General features: G+C 34.3%; 1 protein-coding gene across 4 annotated transcripts in view; it reads left to right on the forward strand.

The window, feature by feature from the left end:
• The first annotated feature begins 2503 nt into the window (after positions 1–2503).
• LOC120628688 (adenylyl cyclase-associated protein 2) overlaps positions 2504–24512 on the forward strand; it is a 49848-nt gene continuing 27839 nt past the window's right edge. Inside the window, exons 1-2 of one of the 4 annotated variants that reach the window (XM_039897278.1) lie at positions 2504–2641; positions 20288–20544. In XM_039897278.1, coding sequence (XP_039753212.1) covers positions 20512–20544 — 33 coding nt within the window. In that variant the 5' untranslated portion in view covers positions 2504–2641; positions 20288–20511. Of the gene's footprint in view, positions 2642–5273; positions 6072–8241; positions 8443–18954; positions 19181–20287; positions 20545–24512 lie in introns of those variants that run through there. The other 3 variants (XM_039897253.1, XM_039897270.1, XM_039897262.1) reach the window with 3 other exon arrangements.

A 24512-nucleotide genomic window follows, 5' to 3' on the forward strand; every position in this document is an offset into this window, starting at 1 on the left:
TCTTTTCGTGATCATCACGATCTTAAAATATTATTTATATTTTCTGATACATCATATAAATAAAAAGTGTCCAGATATTCTTGACTAAGCCACTTTATCAAATATATCTGTGCTTTTTTATACTTTGGGATCATAAAAGATTAATGAATTTAAAATGAAAATAAACAATACTATACACAACTGCAAAATCAAGTGCCTACTTAAAACTACACTAAGATAATATATTTAGTTGATAAATATATGAAAATAGATAACAGTCCGCATTTTTTAAGTACAGCAGGATTTGCTGTAGATATAGAAATACTTTAAGCTATAAATCTAATTTGTAAAAAAATTTATAACTATTTGAGCACATAGTAAGTTTTATTAATAATATACGGTGAAAGAATATGCTATTTTTATTATAATATATAAATATCTATAATAAAGAGTTGACTGTATCGTGCACAAAATCTTTTCAAAATATTATTTATTTTAAATAAGGAAAAATAATCTGTTAGAGAAGTCCTTTGCTATTATCATTTAAACAGAAAAGAACAAATAATAATGCATAATACATTATAGTTGAATGTGGTAAGGTAAGTAAAATATTTTTTTTAGTATCAAGAACCAAATTTTTGTTTAATTTAGTTGTATTCAATTGATTTCATAATGGTGATTATTAAGATATAGATTTTTTGTATTTTTCATGAAATTATATTCATGAAAATTATAAATATGAATAAAATTCATGAAAATTATAATCGTAAGACGAAATAACATACCTATCACATAAATTATAGCTACTCTTTTTTCTAACTTGTCTAGTTTTTTTCCTACTCTTTTATTAAATACCTAAACAATCTTTTCATTAGGTTTTAGTATGGAGGGTAGAGGTAAGGAGGATCATCTGTGTATATGAAAAAGTGTCGTCAAAATGTATTAAATTAGGATGGCGCCACATTTGCATCAAGGTAACTCTTAAAAGAAGCGCCAAATATAAATATTGTTAGCGTAGGCTTGAAAAATAAACAAGGAAGTAAGGTTATATTTACCACAATATTTTGTACAACGTAAGTTGTTGAAATTCTCAATAATTAACTACTTTAGTCGATAATGACATTAAATTTTTTAACTCGGCATACTTCAATTCATCTACGATTGCTACATTCATACCATACCCTGTGAACTGTTATTTAGCGCATACAACTGGACACTTTTTCAACTTTTCTCCCATATAAGATGACTCTCCTTACCTCTACCCTCCATAGGTTTTAGAACAAAATAATTTAAATTTCATGTTTTTAAATGTCATGAGTGAGCGTCATGCGTTTTGCGTAAAGGTTGTTTTCACTGCCAAGACGCGCAAATAGATAATTCACATCAATCAATATAAATAAATCATACTTTTCACTAAAAGTAATGAATAGATTTTTTAGGTACTTAATAAAGGAGTAGGAAAAAAACTACTATAGAATCTGCGAATTCGGCTGTTTATTCATATCGTATGCGTATGAATAAACCGTAGAGCTTTCCATTTCCATAATCCACTGAGAATATCGTAAAAATAATATGATTTCGTAGTAATGTAGCCGAATTAGCCGAGTACCTTTATATATTGCACAAGAAATGCAAATGATTATAATTTTATTGATATATTTAAAAGGCACAGTAGGCCTTTAGTAAGTTTTGTATGCTTTCAATGCAATATAATATTTTGCACTTATTAACATTAGTTAATAAGCAAGCTTTACCACAACTTTCAAATTACCTTCAAGAAGTGAAATAAAAAAAAACCACATTAAAATATTGTCTTTTTTTTTATACTCAGCCCTTTTTTACGACACAATTTTTCTTTTTTAAACAATTTTTCGAATTTCGGTTGTACTTTGTACTCAATAAAAAATGTTTAGATTGCCTTTTGACTTTTTTTTCCTTTTGGTTAATAATGTTACAATAAAACTCATAACTAATTACTGTAAAGGCCATATCCGCGTGGAATGGTGTCAAGTATGCTGGCTACATTTCTGAGCTGAACAGCCAGGCTCATTCTTTGCACAAAAATGAGCCAGCCCTTCTGCCATCAGATGGGGCAATCAACCGCACTTAAACTCCGTGGCCCTAAGGGCTCCACGGCAAACAGCAAATATGTAACTCCCTATTAGAGAGTCTGCGGCTTCCGGTCTTGATGCTGTTTCCTAATATGTACATTCCTTTGGTACGTCGAGATTCGGACACCTGCCCTTCCAACTAAGGCCTCTTTGGCATAGAGGTTAGTGAAATAGCATTAGAATTTTTATTATCGTTACAGTTATTATATTATTTGAAAAGTAAAATTGTTAGAGTTTACTTTTATTATATCATAATAATTTACCAACAATATTTAATAAAATGGAATGGAATTCTTAATAAAATGGAAAATAGACTGGGATTGATTGTAGTGTAGTCGACTTCATGCTCTGTGGTATAATTGCAGTAGCATAAAGTCAGGTAACATCACTGTTTTTTTCGTGGTCTGTATGTTTTGTAGTATTTGACAAGTAACCTTTTGAATCTAAAAGAAAAGACTGATTTTATATTATTTTGTACCAAAAAAGTAAAATTAAGTGAATACTTATTACTGAATTTATTAGGAGTTGCTGATTTCGTCGTAAACGAAGCCGTAAGTATTATTTATTGGTTTGGTTATTAAGTGAATCGTAATGTAAGCATAGCAAAGTAGTTTGTTTTTAGCTGCATTACTTTTTATGGATGCATTTCCTTATGAATTAGTGTTTCAGATGCTAAAATATCTATCTAACATCATTTCCGCATGTATTTTTAAATTAATTTGTGTGATAATTTCATACCGTATTGCCACATTACCGTTCTGTTCTAACATTTGTAACGGTAAATTTATTACGTGTAAAATCACATAGAAAGAAAAATGAATACAGGTAATTAATTAATTTATGTTTGTTACTGGTACTTGATTATTGTTTGAGAGAATTATCCATTAGAAAATCGCCTCGATAGTGCAATTCCGCCTCATCTCTTATTAAACCCATTAATATATTTTATTATCAACTTTTATTGAATGAAAACAAGCCATGCCGGTTTATTTCTCCCACAGTGTCATCATCTCGCGTTTTAGCGTATTTTTGCCAGGGTTTTATTGTTACTGCTCAATCTTAAACGTTACGCTCTTTAGTAAGAACCTTATGTGGCGTGTAAATGGCTGTGCACAATCTTTCAGTCAAAAAAAAGCAGCCTTCCTTTTTTTTCTCTTTCTCCCTAGAATTCTGCTGAATTAACGTATGGTCATCGATGAAATACAATAATTTTCGTTACATAGACCTACTTTTTCTTTACTGGGCTGCTATCAGCATAAGTTTTCATAAAAGCCCAGTATTGTACGTCAAACTGTTCCCCAAGGTAATGGAAACACCTATGATTCAACTTATAGGTAGCTACAATATGCTTAATAACTATTCAAGTTGAGGCTTAATGCAGATGGACACTATAACACTATACCACTATACAAAAAATTATACAAAAGGAAAAAGCAAACGTAAAGAAAGAAGAAAAACGATAGAGAGAACAATATTAATGCACTAAATAAACAAAATCTGACTAGCCAAGTATTTGTAGTAGTCTATTTTTGAAGTTGGGAAGTTAGTCTTTAAATATGTCAATTGACTTAACCTTTACTATAAAATATTTGAATGAACTGCTTAATCTGGGGATCAAAGAGTGGTGACCAAGATTAGTTCTACAAAATCGGCGAGTTAAAAGTGATACACTGTGTTTGGATGGGAACTCTGAAAGAGATTAGGCCTAACAACTCTAAGGTTTTCAATGTACTGTTTACAAGCTTAGGAATGATTATATTAGGTTTACAATATATCTAAACCAAAATAGTAATTCTTTGACAAGGCAATTTTTGAGTTGAGTCTGGGCTTATATAATTTATTGATGAATTTCTTAATAACAAGTTTCATCATATCAACCCATTAACTGTCCACTACAGGGCACAGGTCTCCTCCCACAATGAGAAGGGGTCAAAGCCATAGTCTACCACACTGGCCCAGTGTGGATCGATGGACTCAATACACATTATGTAGAACTCTCAGGCATGTCGGTTTCCTCACAATGTTTTCCTTTACTGTTGCATGTTACTTAAAAACGCACATGACTTAGAAAAGTTAGAGGTTTATGCTGGGATTCAAACTCGGTCTCACTAAAGTAACCTCAAGCTCCTACCCAGTGGCCTATCACCGCTTCATAACAAGTTAACTTGGCAGCAAACTTTATAGGGAAGGAAAACATAATGTCTCGGAGCTGGGTGAAGTAAACCAATCCACACTTGGTTAGTCTACAGCCTAAACCCTTCTCATTCTGAGAGGAGACCTGCATCTTGTAGTGGGCCAGTGATGGGTAACGATGATTACTGTTCTCTGCAAACAGCAATACCTACCTGACAGCCTGTGTTACTGGTCATTTGGCACCACCCAGGGGTCATGTTTAGGTTGTATTTAGTAGAAAGAAGGAAGTGGGTTGGATTTCAAGTTCTTATCTGTAATTATATAACGAAGGTGGAGTTTGTTTTTATATATTTTCTTTTCATTGAATAGACGCCCATAAGCGCCCATTGTAAACGCGTTTTTATAGGATAAAAACATGAGGATTTGTTTTTTTATAAACAAAATTTGGACTGAATATATACTGGTTCTAGAAAGGAAATACTATGTTCCCGTTTTTACGCAAATTCTTTTTCGTAATCGTGAGCTGTTACTTGCAGAGCGCCGAACCTCTATGATCACGAACATCAGAAAAAAAGGCCAAACAAGAAAACAGTGTTGTAATGAATGATCTTAATAGTTTTGTAACTTTGTGATGGTTATAGTATTAAAATAACAAATCTTAATTTAGCCTGAAGGTATTGCACCCAGATACATTACGGGAAATATTGCCCATCGAAGTGCACATAACGCATGTGTACAAAGCTCTGCGGGTTCCTTAAAAGCTGAGTATGGGCGCGGGTGGCAGGATGCGCTAGGCTGCCGGCGCATCCGCCCTGCGTCAGTGCCGCCAGTCGCCCGCCGCCGTGCGCACGGCCGGCCGCCGATCACAACGACGCTTACATCGCACAATACTTTGTTATGCGGTACACGCAATTATCACACGGAAATGCGATATATTAACGTTACTGAACTCGTTAAATGTTATCAACAAATGAAACTATAACTTAGTCTTCATATTGAATGTTATTTATTATTCATGAAAGTTTAACGTATGTTTCTAGTTAAAGAATTTATATTTTACACTTTTGTTATTTGAAATTATGTTCAAAAGTTGTTGTGCACGGCCGAGTAAAAAAATAAACAAAAGCAAATCCAAATCTGATATCATGGAGTCTCCCACGGATAACGTGCAATGTAAAGAAAAAATTGAGACCAATAGCGACTCAGAAAAAAAGGATGAGACAGAAAGTGCGAGTGATTTATCCAAAGAATGTGTCAACTTGGATAATGTTGAAATCAGAGTTGATAATATTCTCGTAACTGATAACATTCCAGAAGAGCAGAAAGTGAACGAACTTAGTAAAGATAACATTTGCGAAGATGTTAAGAGAGAAGAAGATACAGATGATGTTTTCATAAAGCCAGATTTTGCGAAAAAGCGATATTCAGTTGATTTCAAGAAAACTCGTTCAGATTTCAAGAGATTTTCCGTTGACTGTAGTAGGAATGTTGCAACTTTAGAAGAACTCGTCAATTTAGAGAAGGAATTAGCTCGGAAAAATCTAGATGTACGTTTAAGCAGACGTAAATCTTCTGGAATATTGAAATCTACGTCCGACAGTGGAGAAATTGGTGAAAAACTATCCAAAATGAGGCACGAATCGTGTTCAGATGATGATGATGTATTTGAAAAAGATGCAGCTACAAATGAAAGCGAAGGACCGGGAGAACCCCCGGCTACACCGGTAGGCCGTGACGAGTTGGCATTACGGAGACACAGGTTCTTTTCCGATTTAGTGTGTGCAGCCAGAGCTGCGGTCGAACATCGCGTACGATTTGATCCTCTGGGACCCGTTGTGGCTGATTCAGGTACAAATAACCACAATATGCTACTAGACATTTAATAACCATGGTGTGGAAAATACGTAGTATGATAATGATGATATTAATCATCGTTGTAAAACACTTAGCAGAATCTCCCCTTTGCACGACGTAGATTTTATAGTTTTAGGGTCGGTGAAAATCAATGCGGTTGGCTGTTGCCCAAGCGAGTCCTCCGCTGTCAATTATTCGTATATCCAAACTCAGTTTAATCTTAAATACAAAAGTATTTCAACTTTAAACAGTCATAATTTTATGAATTTGCTGCGATAAAATAACTTGGGCTGTATTTGGTAGGTGAATAACCATATTTTATTTACTGATCAAAAAGAAAATTACTTCTGTATAAAAACAAATTTTTTGAACGCATTCGATATGAAACACGCTGTTATTCGACCGAAAGGTCTTTTAAAGGCTATGAGCCTTGCGTATAATATCGCCAACATAGGCGATTTATGGCGAGCGTAAAACTTGATGCCTACGAATGGTTTATCTATGTTAAAAATATTTTGTGCATTTTATACTACACTTTTAAAGCATTATAAATTCAGAGTTGTAACTTGTAATGGCACCATTATCTTAGATATTATCTTCTACCAGGAGATAATCTACCGAGATAATCTTAATACAAGTCACACAAATGATGTCATTGACAAAAATAGCGCGCGGTTGGATTATTTCTAAATATATCCAAATTAAAATGTATATTCCCTTTACCGTATATTTTGTATGTCCATTTATATCTCGAGTTAAAATGCAACATTTTATTTGTCTTACAGCTTTTTCAACTTTGAAAGTTGTCGGTGTACCGTAACATTTAGGTCTCAACATTTGCAACGAGTATTATAACTGTAATCATAATCGAAATCGCATTTCTCGCTATATTTTCGCTTTACACCAAGTACTTGATTAGGCGGGATAAGCCGGGTTAGCACAGACGCAGACGCGGTTTTCGTTTACTTAATATAAAATATAAAAAAAGAACTTAAATAATTACTAGTTTTGGCCCGCGTTCTTCTTTGGCGTTTATTATTTTTTTCACGAATTCTGTGAGAACCGTTTGTTCTTCTGAGATAAAACTAGCCAATGTTACTCACCGTTCTTTCAACTAACTCTATGCCAAGTTGATCGGTCAGGGCGTGAAAGGAGGACAAAGAAACAAACAAACACTCTTTCGCGTTTATAATGTTAGCAAGGGTTGTGGTTTTTTCGGTCAGATTCCTAGTAAGCAACATTTATGTAGCACATTAAAGTTGAGAATGTTTTGCTATCTCTGACTAGTTGAATTGTTATTCTTTTTGTTATGGTAACTTTACTGTACGCTACTACTGTTTATTTTTAATTTCTCAGTTTTTATCTTTGTTTTTTATCTCTGTTTATTTTTGTAAAGACACCTCGTATATTTAACATCTTAGCAGTTACGCGAAAAAACTATGTTGCACGTGATACGCATACAGATTTTTCAATGTTTGGAGATATTGAAACATCTGTTTACCTCGTTAGAATTTAATTGCCGTCACTTTGCATTCTATAGTGTGCATGTAGTAATTCGATTAACTCATTGGGTCTATGCAATAACCACCTGAAGGAATAGTCACTGCTGGAAAGCAGCTTTATATTGCGCTATATAAATCATTCCCAATTAATAATTATAAAGGCATCTAAGGCTTAATATACTTATAAAATTAAAGTTAAAACTACCTGATGAGTCCTTGTACGTGTAAAACAATTAACTTAAAATACTGTAAAAGTAGTATTTTCAATTTTCGAGATATTTAAATATAAACAACTATAATTTCGGCTTTTACATTGTTTTCCACTTTGCCTTAGATATCATCAAAGTAGTTTTAAGGCCAATAATGGGGTCTGCGAAAATTTTAAAATTTTATGGCCGTAATATTTTTATATTACTTTGGTAAATACCATTCCAGACCTCAAGAATCAGGCGGGCATACAAGTGATTTAACCTTGAGCTGGACATCTGTCAGGTTAAACTGTTCACGCTGGCCGTTGCCGCGGCCAGCTCTAGAGGTTATAGGTTTATAACGTGTCACGCGTAGTACGTCACCACAATAAGTGACTCATTATCGATGTACCAAAACGGGCGAGGCGAGTGCAGAATTGTGGCGTCGGCCTTTGCCCGTAGAGTTTCTAGAGAACGGGTGACGGCAAAGCGGTCGGTCGATCTGAATCACAGCAACATCCGTCCACGAACTTGCTGGAGTCAGTGTTAGACGGTCGACAGCGTACGCGCACGCCTACGCCGATTAGTGCTATTTTATCAGTGCGTGAAAATACAGTTCGGTGTCACTACGTTGTGTTTTCTGTGGAGTTATTTGCTTTGGATCGTGAAATTTTGGTAAGCAGATGTTGTGATCTGTTTAATTGGTCCCACGAATAACTCTGGTACTAAAACCCTCAGCATATAATAACCTCTTTAACCATAAACCATACACCTTCACGATTTTGTATATTTTAATGTAATAACTAATAATATAAGTAATTTGTAAAGACTCTTACTGAGATACTGTTTTCCCTAAATTCGATACGGGCGGAGCGGTACAACTCAGCTCGCTATTTATTCGCCTCTCGTCTTTCAACTAGGATCGTGCTCGTGATTATTATTGTCTGATATTCATTGTTTATGCTACTGGAATGAGTAACAGGTTTCAAAACATTTCCTGTTTTCATTTATGCTATAAATAATGCATATACACAACCAATAAACCTAATAGCGATATATTTCAATAACTTAATTAATCACCCTTTAAAAGTGTGAGTAATTTATCTGTATTTGGCCTTATTATTCGTCTGACATCATTCTGATTATATTTAAGGGTTACCGCAGGCCCAACGGCACACTAAATATAGGATCTGTTATAGAAATTGGTTCGTGCAACTTCAAATATCATAGATTTCCATCAACATTATTTAACTATGTTCAATTATAAAATTGAATTTAGTGGTGATAGCCTAGTGGGCATGGCTTGATCATGCTGATAATGAATTTATAAATCAGTCGCTGGAGCGTCTTATGTGATGTTCACTTCTCAAAAGACAATCTTGATGTTAAGTTTTGATATTGTTGATATTATTCAATTCATGTTATCAAATTTAAATATATACATTTAAGAACGCTAGGTATATTGTTGTTAAAATGCAGCGAGATAAGGTTATCTCTTTCAGGGCCGAACTAGCAATCGCCAGAAACTTTGGATCTTTAGATGTTTTGAGAGTGGTTTTTTTATGCTTATGAATATCTCCTTTTTATTAGACAGGTTAGTTATCTTGCGATAATAATGGATATTTAATTTTAGTAATGAGAAAAGTGCTTGAGCATTCAAGCGAATTTTCCCCTGCGGTCTACGTCGGTCCTAACCAATTGACGCCTACGTTAACATTGAAATAGACTCACTAATATTTTGTTGGACTAGAGTAAGGGTATAAGTATTTGTGGTAAAATTATGTTATTTCTTCAAGTTTTTCTTAATTTAATGTAGCTTTTATTACTTTAATATACAACATTATCTTGTACTAGGTATTTGTATTACTTGGACTGTGGTTAACTCAAAATTACATTATTTTTCCTCTCCACCCCATAATAGTTCCTAGCTCTGCACTCAAAATTGTAAGTATATACAGTATACATCTAGGATATACGATCCAGTTAGGTAGGTCCAATTTCGTAAAAGACCTGAACCGTCGAATACAACTCGGATGGGCAGCGTTCGGCAAACTTTATGACATATTTTATTTTTACATACAGTACTTATTAAAATAACATAGTTGCGATCCGGTTTTGGGTTAGGTATTTGAGCTAAATAATAATGTGTCCAACCTATACATTTTCTACGAATATCTCTCGGTTTTTGACTTTGGTACCTAATGATTATTTATTTAGTTTGTCTAGAGTTAATAGGATATAATTTAATAATTTGAATCATTCCTTAAATTTTTTGTGGTTTCTTGTTAGTCATCACTATTTTGAGAAGAGATTTCATTAACACCACCAATTTGGTAATTATGAATTAAGTATGTTTTGAGTAGGTAATATCGTCACGTTTCACAGAATTTCACATTAACTTATAGTTAACGAACTTAACTAGCTAATTAATTTGAGTAGTTTAATGAGGTCCGGATTAGTATACGAAAAAGTTAATTATTTTATATGCATTCTTATTTATAATGCAACGATTCTTATTCTATACCGAAGGAATACGAAAAAATCCTATATAGATTCTATCCTAGTATATATATTTTGTAGATACCTAATCAATGAAATTGACTGTGATTAAAAGCCATTTTATTTTCGTTTCATTATGAGACTACTTCAGCTAAGTGGTCGCGTAGATACCGATTTAGGATATGGTTTTAATAGAACTGCCATACCGTTTTACAGATAAGCCTGTTACCATAAATAACTGCATAATCACTTACCACCGGATGGAATTGCAGTCAAGGGCTAACTTGTAGAATAAAGTATAAAAAAATTGGAAGCTTAAATTGGAAACATTACCCACATCTACTTACCAGCATAAAATATGCTTATATTTAATTCTATGAAACAAATTTATGCGGTGAGTCGGCAGTAATATTCTCTGACCTGGCTGGCAGCTGTCCCATTGAATAGATAGTAAAATAAACTCTGAATTATACTAAAATAACTTCTAAAACATTGAGAGGTTAAAGGATGTATTGTTTTCGCGTGTTAGTGTTGTGGCGCGCTTGATCCTCCATCTTTTTTTTAAAAATTCGGTGCCGTCATGGAATGGGGGGCTTGCTTAGCTCAAGGAACCAATTTATTGGGGTCTCAAGGTGTTGGAATGGTTACCAGGCACCGATAAAAGCGGCTTTGTTAAGTGTCCGACGAGGTGGACACATGGCATATCAAGTCGCAGGGAACTGCTCGATGTGATATTTGGAACTCCCTACAAAAGAACAGTGTCCAGAAGGGGACGTCTATTGGTTGAAATTATGATTATGATGAAGGAGGATGAACTAACTATAATCCCATCAACGTGTCCTACTTTGCGTCACAACGCACAGTCTGTTTAAAGATCTAAAGGAAATTTAACATTTTAAATATAAAAATTAAATTCCTTACAAATCCTTGTGATCCGTAGTTAAACATACTACTATATACTAGCACTAGACCAACGAGGCAGTTGGCCTAGCCGTTAGCATGATGAGTGTGTTTTTTATTCCACTACAAGATAGCCCTTGAATACAACTTTAAATCCCAGATTAAAAAACCGACGCAAACACGGTTGATGTATTTTATAAAACTGAAATTCTCTTTGAAAAGATTTATTATGGACATAAAACACATCCCCCGTCCCCAGAGGCACGTAATTAGCTAGAGGCAGTTTGACTCTTGATACTCGGTAGGCACAACTGAGCGACCAAGGTCACGTGGCTTCTAATGAAAATGCCAATGGATAAAGTAAGTAGGTACCTACTTTATCCTAATTAAAATGTCTATATTTTTATTATATACTTATAGATGTGCCTAGTTCACGCAATGTTTCACCAGTATTCCAATAAAACAATATATGACATTACCTCTTGGACGTACATGAGGTAATGCCACGTTACGTTACGTCGTTAAAAACATATGACCCACCTTCGTCAGTAAAAAGGTCTTTAAAAGGAAAATAAAAAATGGGATTGGATGGACCATAGACATACGAGTATATGAGCGCGTAGACTAGCTATAATATACGTATGTTCAAGTGTTGCTCCCGAGGTCCTGGGGATTCCTAGGTCAGGCCAAGAAGTTTAACGTTATTTAAAGAAATTCGGTACCTGTTCAATGCTGAGGAAGAAAATCATGTGTCCGGAAGAATATTAAATATTTACGTGGGACTAAGAAGTAGACCAGAAAAGGGATAACTGGATTGTAAAATAGCATGTGCTTCTAAAAACAGTGGAGTGAGGTGACGTTAGATATAATGGAAAAAATGTTTTGCCGAGTTCACGTAGCGTTGGATAGTGACAAGCGGAAGCAAATGAACCGGCCAAAATGGCCGCTCTTAACAAAGGCGTGTGCGCAGGTCAAGCGTGACACGTTTAGTCAAATAGTCAAACTTAAATTAATTAAAGTCTGAATTCCTAATATAGCTATGCCACAACACATGGCACACAATCATGAACAGATGTTTCCCACTTTAACTTATTATTATGTAGTCCGTGCACGCATGTTCTTCATACGACTACGTATTCACATCTAGACATGTACATCACCTATATGTATACGGAAAAAGCGTTTTTTTGTGGATACTTTTTATTTCTACACTACAAGTAGAATACAAGAGGCGGCCTTATCGCTTCGTAGCAATCTCTGCCAGGCAACCATAGGATTAGGACAACATGAGCGAGAACCAGCAGCGTATATCCATAATTTCGTAATAACTGCCTATAATTAACCTTATAATATGATTATTTAATGCCATTCACATGTCTATACCTAAATTTTAAAATTATTTTTTTCCTGGTTGTCTAATGTTTAGAACCATTGAGCTTACACATAGTACTAACATATTAAATCAATGTTAAGAATCTAAGTTTAGGACAGTTCAATTAATTTTGACAGGCAGGATGCCTTGATTGATACAAAGATTTATAAAGGCTACTTTTAATTACAGAAATAGTACGTTAAGGGTGATTATTGAATGAAAATGAGTGTATTGTAAGAGAATATAAAAGTCCTTTATATTTCTAAGTAGCAGAGAGTCTATAAAGTATGCGAGAATAGGTTCATTATATACAGACATTAGTTAATTTAATGTTACTAAAATCAATCCATATAACAGTTTTTAAGTAAAATTGTATTAAAAAGAGATTTAAAGTATAATTTAACCAAAAGATAAAAACACATATTATAGGTATTCAGTATTTGTATTTATCTAAAATATAAAAGCTGATATCAGCTTACATGTAAGCGTTTAAAGAGAGAGGGAAATTATGTTATTTTCTAGTACGGCGGAAATTTGCTATAAGTACTTCTTTAAGTACATACCTACTGTGGCAAAGAAGAAAAATATCGTTTAACGAGGAGACTGACGTAATATTTAGTAAGTTTCTTTAATTAAACGTTGACTGACATTGGAGAGTCCTGTAAAGCTTTTCTTTTCGTTTACTTAATTAAGCTATTAGCTGATTCTGCTGAACGAAAACTGAAACATAGGGCATTAAGTAATATTTATTTATCTTCCAAGTCTGGTAAGTTAGTAAATTAAATGTTAGAGCCACTTAGAGCTTTAGGGGTTCGTTCTGTATAGTATTTAGCGCCAACCTTTACGATTTCCTCACAATTATTACGTTACAGTCACAAATACGTGTGTTTGCGGTTTGTAATTGGCTACGCGGTTAGTATTGATTTTATATTGTGCAAGCTTTTAGACGAGTTGTGTTATTTCAATCAACCCACAACTTGTAATTTGAGAATCTATTTGTTATGATGGTATAGGCAACAAAGTTTATTCCGAAACAAAGAGATTATCATGTTTTTAAATATTATGTGTAGGTAAAAAGATCACAGAAAGAGGTTACTAATATATGAATTTAGTATAAACCGATTAGCTCTACCATCTAAGAAAGCATCCGTCAGGAATAAAAACCATAGCTAATTTCCTTACTATTTTTTTAAATGCGAATTTGAGTATGTTTCTTTTGTTTGTTTTGTTTGTTGTTCGAGAAACAATCTTTCAGTATTAACATAAAAATGCTAGGTCAAGGATACAGATATGAGAGAGTAGGTAATAATAGTAACATACATAGGTACATTTTGTATAGTCACAGTAAAGTAGGTGTGAAAGCATTGTACTCGTAAAATTACATTTTATCGAGTTTAACGCCTTTCCTAATACACTTATTTCTTTGTCATTCGTGAAGAGCAATAAGACGAGGGTTTTATGGGGCCTTTTCGAATGTTTTCATAGCTCATAATAATATGTATTATTTATTTTTAATATTCATTCATAAATAATATTGATGAATGATATGAAATTTCTGCAGCGCCTTTGGGAACTTTATGGAGAACTCTCAGGCATGCAGGTTTCCACACGATGTTATTGTTCATCGTTTAAGCAAGTGATATTTTAATTGCTTAAAACGCACATCACATAGAAAATTTAGAGATACATGCTAGGATTCGAACTCGCCTCCCGAAAGTGAAGTCGAAGTCCTACCCCCTGGGCTATTGCCACTGCCCATGGTCGAGGTTTATTATTGTAAATTAAGAAAAACCAGCCATTTGCGAGGCGAAGCATTCGGTACCAATATCTATAACGGTAAAATAAATCATGTCTGTTGTACAAGAGCCCTCTTAAAAATTAATTTTCCTAATATCCTGTTTCTTAGTATACATCATCCGTGAAAATTTCATCTGTGTTACTATCACGGTTCTTGAGATGCAGCCTGGTAACCGGTGGACAGATAGACAGACAGATAAGAAACGTGATTATGACTAACTGAGGTTTCATATTAAAATTTTAACTTTTAAACTAAATTCAATTGATAACTAGGTATCCATTATAAACGAGAACAGGTACATTCCACAAATACTTTTGTAAACATTCAATAATATCTCTTTTGAAAACCGTCAGACTGGTTCAGTTTAACTAGTTATAAATCGGCAGCATATCATTTTTAAGAGCGACCTGTCCTTGAATCGCGATCAATAAGGCTTTCTTCTCGGCCTTTGTATAGAAGCCTGGATTTCCGCGGAGCATTTCTTTTATCTAAGTACCAATATCAACCAACCATTTCCTCTCAATACCCTCTGTAATAAAACGTTCGCTTATTTATATATTTAATGTTTGATGTTTGAAATAATTCGGAAATAGAGTAAATAGCTAATGTACGCAGCGTCTGTAATTATTATAATTTGGTAGGTACCTACTAGTTAAACCCCAAGCAACGTTTTGATGTGTCTCAGTTTGATATTAATTATTTCGTTAGAATTTCGCGTTTTCAGACAAAATTTATATATAACACTTAGATATAGTACTGATGCCAGCGAAATCGGAGTGCAAACAATAATTCTCCGGTATAAAATGTATCCTAGAGGATGCAATATATTATCTCCTTTGCAAATATATTTATAAAAGCAATTAATGAATTTATATTATTGCTAAGTATTATATATAGATTGTAATTTGTTGTTTTAGGTTTTGGGGACACTTATGTTCCTACGACATCTGATTTTTTATATATATATAAAGACTAGAGTCCTTACAAATAAACTGAAAAAAAAAGGAATAGTTTTTATGTGTTTTGTCACAATTCAACTTACAGCACCTTTTAAATGTCAGAGTGTGACAAAACACGGAATAACTACTTATTGCAATGTTTATAGGATGTGTTCTGCGACTTCGTCTGTGTTTCTTCTGAATTTTTATCGTGTTTTCCAGGGCTGACAAGTCCCTTTATTGTATATTCTTTAACGGAAAATAAAAGGAAAAGTCCCCGTGGGGTTTATAAAACTAACTTTTGTTACAAGCGCATGGCGAAAGAGTTAAACCGATTTTATCATCCTATATATTAGCATCCTGATAATTAACCGAAATAAAATAAATTCTTCTTTAATTTCGGAAACAACAATCGAGTTCTGTATTTAAAAAAAATACGAAAAAACTGTCCTTCACGGAGTAAAAGCCACCAGTTGACAATTGACACCAACTTTATAGCAAAGAGTAAGTATAGATTATAATATTAGGTACTAAGTACGTAGTTATTTACCCTCTATGCCTACACATGAAGTAGCTTAGCTCCAGTTATGTATCATGTTGTCAAAACGCTATCGATCGGGTGTTTAACTCCACAGGAATTTCGAGCCACATTCGGCGAATTCGTCAATTGCCTCACTCCGCACTCGATGCTATAATATTACTAGCTTTTGTCGCGACTTTACTAGCGTCGATGTAGATTTTGTCTATCAGGAGTTGTGTGTTGTGGAGTGTGTTGTGAGTGTGGTTGTGTTTATAATATTAGTTAGGAACGAATCCTAGCTAATTAATATAACTAGAAAATCTGATATAATTCTATAGGGGATTGATCTTGTTCTACATTCGTATACAAAATTACGTAAGAGCGTTACGCGTTAGTCATTTTAAACTGGCCTTGGCCGTGCAGCGATACGAAAATAACACCAGATTTTACCTTTTGCACGTCGCTTCGGGAACACGGTCTAGTGTTAAATTAGCTTCGATTTTGTTTTAAAGCTTCTGGTTTATGTGCTATTTTTATTGTTCACTTGTTTATATCGTTGTCCTAACCAGCTGTTCGACTCGGTTACGTTTTCAACATGTTTCAAACCGGTCTGTCTCTATATCCAATGTAAAGAATTCCGAAAACCGCGTTGAACTTCAAAAATTTTGAAAACCAAAAAACCATGTTTAATGGAAACAAAGAAGGAAAAACTTTCATACTAACCTTCACCCCCTATTGAACCTCATTGGGAGTAGAATCTAAGGTGCTCAAAGAATATTTTCCCAAAAATTCGAATCAGAACTTCGAACAGATTCGAATTCGAACGTTCAGCCGTTTGGGTTGCAGGTTGTCTTTCAATCAGGCTAAAGTGTATCGATGTAAATGTTTATAGTTATTGATAGCAACAATCAAGTAAACAAAAGTGTTTATAAAATAGGCTTACTTGAAATTAATGCATTTTAAATTATTTTTTATTATTTAAAGATATAATAAACGTGAATTTATTTATAAATACGGACGCTTATAGTGATGGCAACCTCAATAAAGTCTGAGTAAAGTTAATAATTCACAAGTAACGGGACATGAGCCAGCGAGTAGCGACCCACATGTATCGATCCGGATACTACATAATAAAACTATTATCCTTCTTCGAGGCGTATTCCCCAAAGCCTTAGTTTAATGCAACGGAAATAATGTATTATGTATAATAAAGAATAGTCAGAGCCATTAACCATAAAATAATCAGCCAATAAGTTTTATCAAATCATAACACCATGAGGACTAACAAGATTAGCAGATCTATGTTTAAAGATAAAATAGGAAGCACAAACATCTCAATTCAACTAAGTATTAATTAAATCCTTAGTTGAATTGAAAAGAAGCAGGCGTTACTTTGCGGAATACCATTATATTGTTAAGTTACTTAACAATTATTCATTGTAAAGTCAACATCTGAGGATGACGATCATGGTTTTGGAGCGAAACGTGCGTAGAGGGTACATTGCCGAAAGTCTGTTTGGTGTGGAGTATAAAGATTGAAGGAGTTATAAATTGAACCATACAGATTCTCCTGCTTCTCGCGGAATATAAGCAAATTAAACTTAATTTTCATAATATTTAATTTAATTGCAATTATACTCACGATCAATAATCCGCATTGGAGCAGCGAGCAGTTCTTTATCTTATACAGGCGAGAGGGTTTGTGGCTTTGCAGTGGTACTTTTTCATTAATAAGGCTGATTGTGATATTTCATATTGCCAGAAAACTGCAAACCTTGTTGATGAAGTTAGGTCTTGTCACTAGCTAGAATTGCAGAACATGGAAGTAAACAATACTATGACTTTAATAAAGTACTTAACTATTGATTCTCTTGTCACATTATCTGTAAAGTCAACATTGCGATCCGTATGCGGTTAATGCATTAGCATTTATAACTACAGAGTTAAGTGGCTAGTTTGGTGAAAAAATATTTTCATCACGGATTTCTCTATAATGCAAATCTATAGAAGTAAATATACTTCTATAGATTTGCATTATAGAGATATTTATCTAATTAAGTATCAGAGAGTAAAAAATAATCATCATCGACTTCATTTAGCTCATACTTTGACTGTATGTGCTAATGAATCATTTCAATTACAATTTAACAATAACTTCATTTGTGACTCGAGCATTGACGAATTTCAGGAAATCGCTTCGTTGAATATTGCTACATTTATAACTAACTTATACCAGTGAATTCGCCTTCGTTGCATTCTTAAATCTGTGGCAAACCTACTGTGGCACTAATTCTGTTGAAAAAAGAACTCCAAAGCTACGTGTATGTTTAATTTAATGTTCAGTATTAGATGGGCTCAAATCCTGTAAATATCGTGCTATCTCTGAGGCCTATTACTTCGTACTTGATTGTCATATTTGAAGTGAATTCTGAACTTTACCAGTATAAAAAGTTAAACAAATTAACGTGTGACGATTATTATCTTTATATTAATAGCAGTGTAACCTGCATGATGTAAAAAATATATCCACGTTTTAATATACAACTTCATTGAGAAGAAGGCCGTAAACATATTATTATCAAGGAGGTAACCAAACAAGACTTGACAGTTTGCCAACAGATTATAGTAGATTACGTTAGTAACTATCTTGGCTCTGATGTAATGTCTCTCTGATTTCTTATTTTTCGTGAGTTAGCAGAGATTGAGTAGTCATTTATTTTATTCTGACGATAACAGGTCAATCGATCTTATATGCTCGTAATACGATATAGTTGTTCTATCCCTTAAAATATAAAACTACAAATGTAACTTAAAACATATGTGCATAATATTATATAATACTGGCTCGCGTTACTATGTTATTCCTTTCCGATGCTTTAGGAACTTATCCATGCAATAAATCACGTCGATCCATTGATGCGCGAAAGAGGGACAGACTGACAAACAAACACCCATTCGTATTTATAGTATAAGTTTGATAACATTCGTTATTTAGTACTTGTTTGTGTATGACGAACTAATCATTTTCCGTCCCTTTCAGTTTGAGAGCATTATTTGTTAATGTATCGTTTAACTTTGCTTTATCATCGTTTTTGTCAGTACCCGGTTTTATTATCGCAGCATATCTGCAGCTTAGTCATTAGATAGTGTGTGTGTCCGTTGAAGATACATAAAACTAACTGCAGTAAATTAATAATATTTTTAGTTATTTTGTCGTAATAAGTGGTATTTTGTTATTACAATGGCAGACAACAGTGAAAAGAGTATGAGAAATTTGATAGAGATGTTTGAAACGCGTAGAAACACGGTGGATGAAGAGGGTGCGGTCAATGAAGTAGTCGTCGAAGCTAATGAAAAGCACTTGGATATAGATGAAAGTGTTATTGGTATGAACACTAATGTAATTGTGATACTATTTATACTATGATCGTAGTTTTTGACTTCTGAAATTAACGACGTTCTTGATAACGTATTCGGTAAGATATAGGCCAATAAGCAATATATCTTTGATAGCTTTATCGATAGCCTAGTCCTCTCTAAAATCGACTTACTTTTTATGAGCAAAAACGTAAACTGATTCTATAGAAATTAACGTTACGGATGCTGAACGCGTCTTGTCTAATTGACGGAGTTTCCCAGGCGCGACAACCAACTGTTTATATGCGTTTGATTCATAACAGAAAAAATACCGTAATGTTTTACAGCAAATTAACAGATGCACTGGGACCATACCTATTACCTTCTATTACCAAGTTTTTTTGTTCCACAATTACTCTTCTTAATTTTAACGGACAGTAATAGTTTCTTAGTTTTTGTTTCTTCTGTTTAGCGTTAAATTTATGCTTTATAACCTACGACACTTCCACCTACGATGCATTTACACTTTTTTTTTACTTTATTTAATCCCTCTCTCCCTTTGTCGCGTTGGTAACTGATTTCTTGAAGTGAGTTGAGTGAGAAGTGTTTTGCAGCGTCATATGCAGTCTCAGGGCCGGGCCCTGCCACCTTGCGCTCTGTAGTATCTATGTTAGCCGACCTGTTGTAGAGAAAACTTTCAAACTATATGTCCTAATTACTTTTGTTTGACCAAGTTTGTGTACTTTAAATATCAGAAAGTGATAAGAATACCTATACTTTTAATAATTTTGAAATACTACTATGATCACATTTTAGATTTTTCAGGACTCTTGAATCAACATGTTTTTGTTAATTTTACACCCTAAAGTTTTGTAACGTGATTTTCGTACTCGTTATTTGTAACGTTTTTTGTCTCACGCTTCGTTCTCGTAACGAAAGTTAGATCTATGCAAGTACTCCAATATAATATAATATTATATTTAGAAGTATAGTAGGCGAGATATTCTAGGCGATTATCACACTTTACAGCGCATCTCAAACCTGCGCTATAACCACCCATTACACGACTTTCTTATCGCTCAATGAATCTGTTTTAGTACATACAGTTATATCTTATTTTCTGTTTCGTTGTCTAGGAAGTGAAGTGGAACACACAGCTGCGGTTCAAAGCCCGGCAGCAGATCTCGAGGCTCTGATAGAGCGGTTGGAGCTAGTGACTTTGCGCTTGGAGCGTCTGCCTGTGCTGCGAGAACACACGCCGACCCCGCCCCGCTCCCCCGCACCATCACCCGCCGGCGTCGCCACCCCGCCGCCTCCTCCGCCACTACCACTGACAGTTGAGATTATCGTCACTGACAATATGAGTATCAACGGATACCAGGATTTGATGCAGGTTAGATATAATTTTAATGTTCCACTGGGCAACGGCCTCCTATACCTTGCTGCTTCATTGAGGGTTAACAAGCTTAAACGATTATTAATGACATGTTAGTGATTATAGCAGGAACTGACGGCTTAACATGCGCTCTGAGGTACGGAGGTAGGTAGCGCCTTTTTTTCTAACACTGGGCTAATACTGTAGGTACTTTGGCTTTATTGTGGGTATATTGCCCGGATTTTCCCAATACCCGCAGTAACGGGATATGTAGCGCAATATGGGACGTGATTGTCAAAAACGGTACGGCCCTTATAATTTAAAAGACTTATGGCAAATCCTACTTCCTACTAATATAATAAATGTGAATGTAAGTTTGTTTGTTACGTTTTCACGCAAAAATTACTAAACCGATCATCACGAAACTTTGTACACATATTCCTGAAGGTATTAGAAGTAATATAGAATGTTTTTGATCTCGAAATTAACCCAGATAAGCCTGAAACTAAAATTTTCTGAAAATTTTGAAAAAAGTTACATTATTTAGTTTATTAGATCTTATGCAACATAAAAAAAATTATGAAAAAAAAATTAAGTGTAAGGCTTTCAGGGAAACAGCCGTCCTATATGTAGGACAGTAGGATAATAAGAGGAAATAAAAGACCATTTATGACAAAACAGAATGTAATCAAAAAGTGTAGTTTATTAGATAACTATTGATTATATTACCCATTGTTATATGTAATTTACTAGATTAACACTATTTATGAATGATATGTTTCAAAACACTTGACACACACTCCAACATCACATTTCTTGCAACGTGTCAAGCATTTTTTGTGACATTGACGACAGTGTGTTTGCTTCGATTGAGGAATAACCAGATGATTCATTTGGTCTTTACGACTATCAGCATGTTCATGATGGGAGGGTCGGCTAGGCCCTCTTTTGGCATTTTTTCTGTTTGATTCAATCAAAGCAATTGCTACCCTTCTGCGAAAGCCAAGATGATCCAATTTTCCATGATTTATTTTATATAACTGCCATGCATTATGTTCGGCAAGATCAATCATGTGTGCAACGGCATGTACCATTTCTTACCTCGTATACCAATTCGGTAATGTGAAATATTTTCATCAGACCGATCCACTCCTCCCATATATTTGTTATAGATGGACACCATATGTGGTTCTTCTATGACAATGTTTCTCTTTTCACTTTGTGACAAGCGTTTGACAGATTGTTTAGGATTTTTTCCTACAGCATTAGAAGCAATACTGAATATATTATTGTCATGCCATTTAGCAATAATGAACGTGTTGTCATGTGTCGTTCTGTAATCAAAATTCAAACCACTCAATTGGGCGCTTATCTTGGCAAGCGCCTTGAACATCTGGCCAATTCACGGGATTTTTTGCCAAGTCCCGTTTTCTCCATTCGTAGGTACGCCTACGTTTAGTTCGACCTGTAGAATCAGAAGGTTCTTCTTCTGTATCACTCACCATAATCTGCCCTTGAATCATTACTTCAGCCGGTTGAAGCAGAATGTTTCGTGGCAAATTATTCAAAGTTACATTATCTTCTTCACCCGAATCTTCGTCAGTGAGACAGTCAGGATCAACAGGAGGAGGTAGAATACATATCAGTCGTTCTCTATAATCTTCTTCATTATCAGAAACATTTTCTAAAGCATCTAAAATTTCATGCGCAGCTAACGGTCTGTAAAGAAAAAGTTGTATTATTGTACTAAAATCATGTATATTATCCTACTGTCCTATATATAGTACGCTAGTATTTGTAACAAGTTATACGTAATTTATTTATATTATTTTGCTAGAATATTTATTTAGTACAAAAGTTAAGGTTATCAACTAGATATTAACACAGAAAAAAACAACTTACGAGTAAAATATAACTTTTTATACATACCTGTCATTTGCCATGTCTGCAACGCACTTTTATTACACACTTATAAGGTAAAATATAAGGTAAAAACTGTTAAAATAACTGTCTTTTTATTTTTTCTAATAAAGCTGACACGTTTCTTACTGCAAATCATAAGACTAAATAATCTTAGATAAAGAGGGTATTCTGATATTTTTTTTTATTTCTACTGTCCTAAATATAGGACAGTAGGCTTATCTGGGTTAAGCTCAGTTCTTTCGGGAGAGGGGACGAAAGTTTTTGACGATTTTACACCAGGCTTAGCTATCCTAAATACATAAATTGCTGCCACATTTATGACGCACATGTCTTTCGAAAAACAAAGACAAAAGCGGACGAAGTCGCGGACAACAGCTAGTTTTTATATATATATCCGACTTGAATAATATTGATTAATTGCTTATTATATGCTGAAAATAATATCTTGCAAATTTTTCTCATTAAAATTACACAAAACAATTTTTTTCCTGAGATATTCTCTTGTGCTAGGTACTCGTACTTGAAACTTTCCGTCGTAGAGTTCTGTTATCCAAGTTGAAATCCGACATTTCCTCGAAGCTTTTTATTATTTTAAATTATCCAATTTCACGTTATCCAATGTCGACTGGAGAACACTTTTCAACTGTGGAATACTTGAAAATGTAGAAAATGTCTTGTTCAATTTATTTCTTGCTTTATTTGTAGAAACTTGATAGTATTTGTGTTCTTGAGTACTTGTTCGTCCCATATTTGCATACTGCAAATAGTAAGTGCTATTTTTTTAAATTCTTTATCGCATTTAAGACTACCTGAAGTAGTTTTTCTGAGAGTTTTGCATTTCCACGTAGGTACATGCCATTGAATTACAGAAACTATCCGCGTACCTACTCGTGTAATATTTCAGTCGGATCATCTTAGATTGCGCGTAAGTACTGTATTCTCAGTCTTCTGAGCTGCGCGAACGCGTATACATTAGGTTTTTAGGTAACTTTGTATCGTCTGAGTCTCATGCAATTCTGAAGTGTATCGAAAATGCACCCATATTTATATCAAAATACCTTCGTTATACTTACACTTTCGTTAAAATGCTATTCAATTTAGTAAATTATCTGGCAAAACAAATTATAGTTATCCGAAATTCAATTACTCACCTCCTTAACGGAATTACTGTAACAGTTTTTTTTTATTTTGACAGAAAGTAGGTGCCAACATAGTATCGTATTGTAAGAATACATCAGGTTGTATGAAAAGGCAGAGTTTTAATATTAATATGCTTTATAAACTACAATAAATATTACAGCAACGTACTAATATAAAAAAGAGAAAAAAAACTCCTAAAATAATTCTAAAGGTTGCGTCATTGAGGTCAATGGGTCATCTCCCTACCTCTGCCATACCATACGATACCATGGATAGCAGTAGAAACCTGCTAAGGAATACTGCAACGGTAATTTTCAGTAGGGACCCAAAAGTAGTATAGCCCCCAACATTCGTAGCTCCCTGTTATCTTGCAGAATATACCAAAGTAAGCCTCTTATTTCTTATACTGTGTAGTAGAATGTCTATATATCAAAGGTATTTATGAGAAAAGAACCGCTGAGATGAAACGGAAGTTGTAGAAGAAGGAAATTGTATCGGAAACGGATCTAGCTACTGTGAAGGAGCGAAAAGTTTCATACAAGTAACAATAATTTAAATCAATGTTTATCTATAAAAAATATATGTTTCATCGACCTCCTGATTCAGTGTTGAGCATAGTTTTTATAAGTGCCAGGTTCTAGGTTCGTTTCCCGGGAGGGCCAATTTAGGAATCTTTAATTTTGGTGGGTGGCTGCGACAGTTGCTAGTTACTAACTAGCCTTCACGCAAAGACGTAGGTACTGCCAAGCGATTTAGCTTTCTGGTACGATTTTGCGTAAAAACCGATGCATAACAGTTTAAACATTTATTTTCTTACGAACTTTTACTTTTACTTTTCCTTTAATTGTTCCGTAGCCAGTTCGTAATAAAAAAGCGGGTACAAAGTCAAGCCAATAGACTCAACAATAAGTCAAGGCTTTGTT

The sequence above is a fragment of the Pararge aegeria genome, chromosome 2 (genome assembly GCF_905163445.1).
Source record: "Pararge aegeria chromosome 2, ilParAegt1.1, whole genome shotgun sequence".
Taxonomy (NCBI): domain Eukaryota; kingdom Metazoa; phylum Arthropoda; class Insecta; order Lepidoptera; family Nymphalidae; genus Pararge; species Pararge aegeria.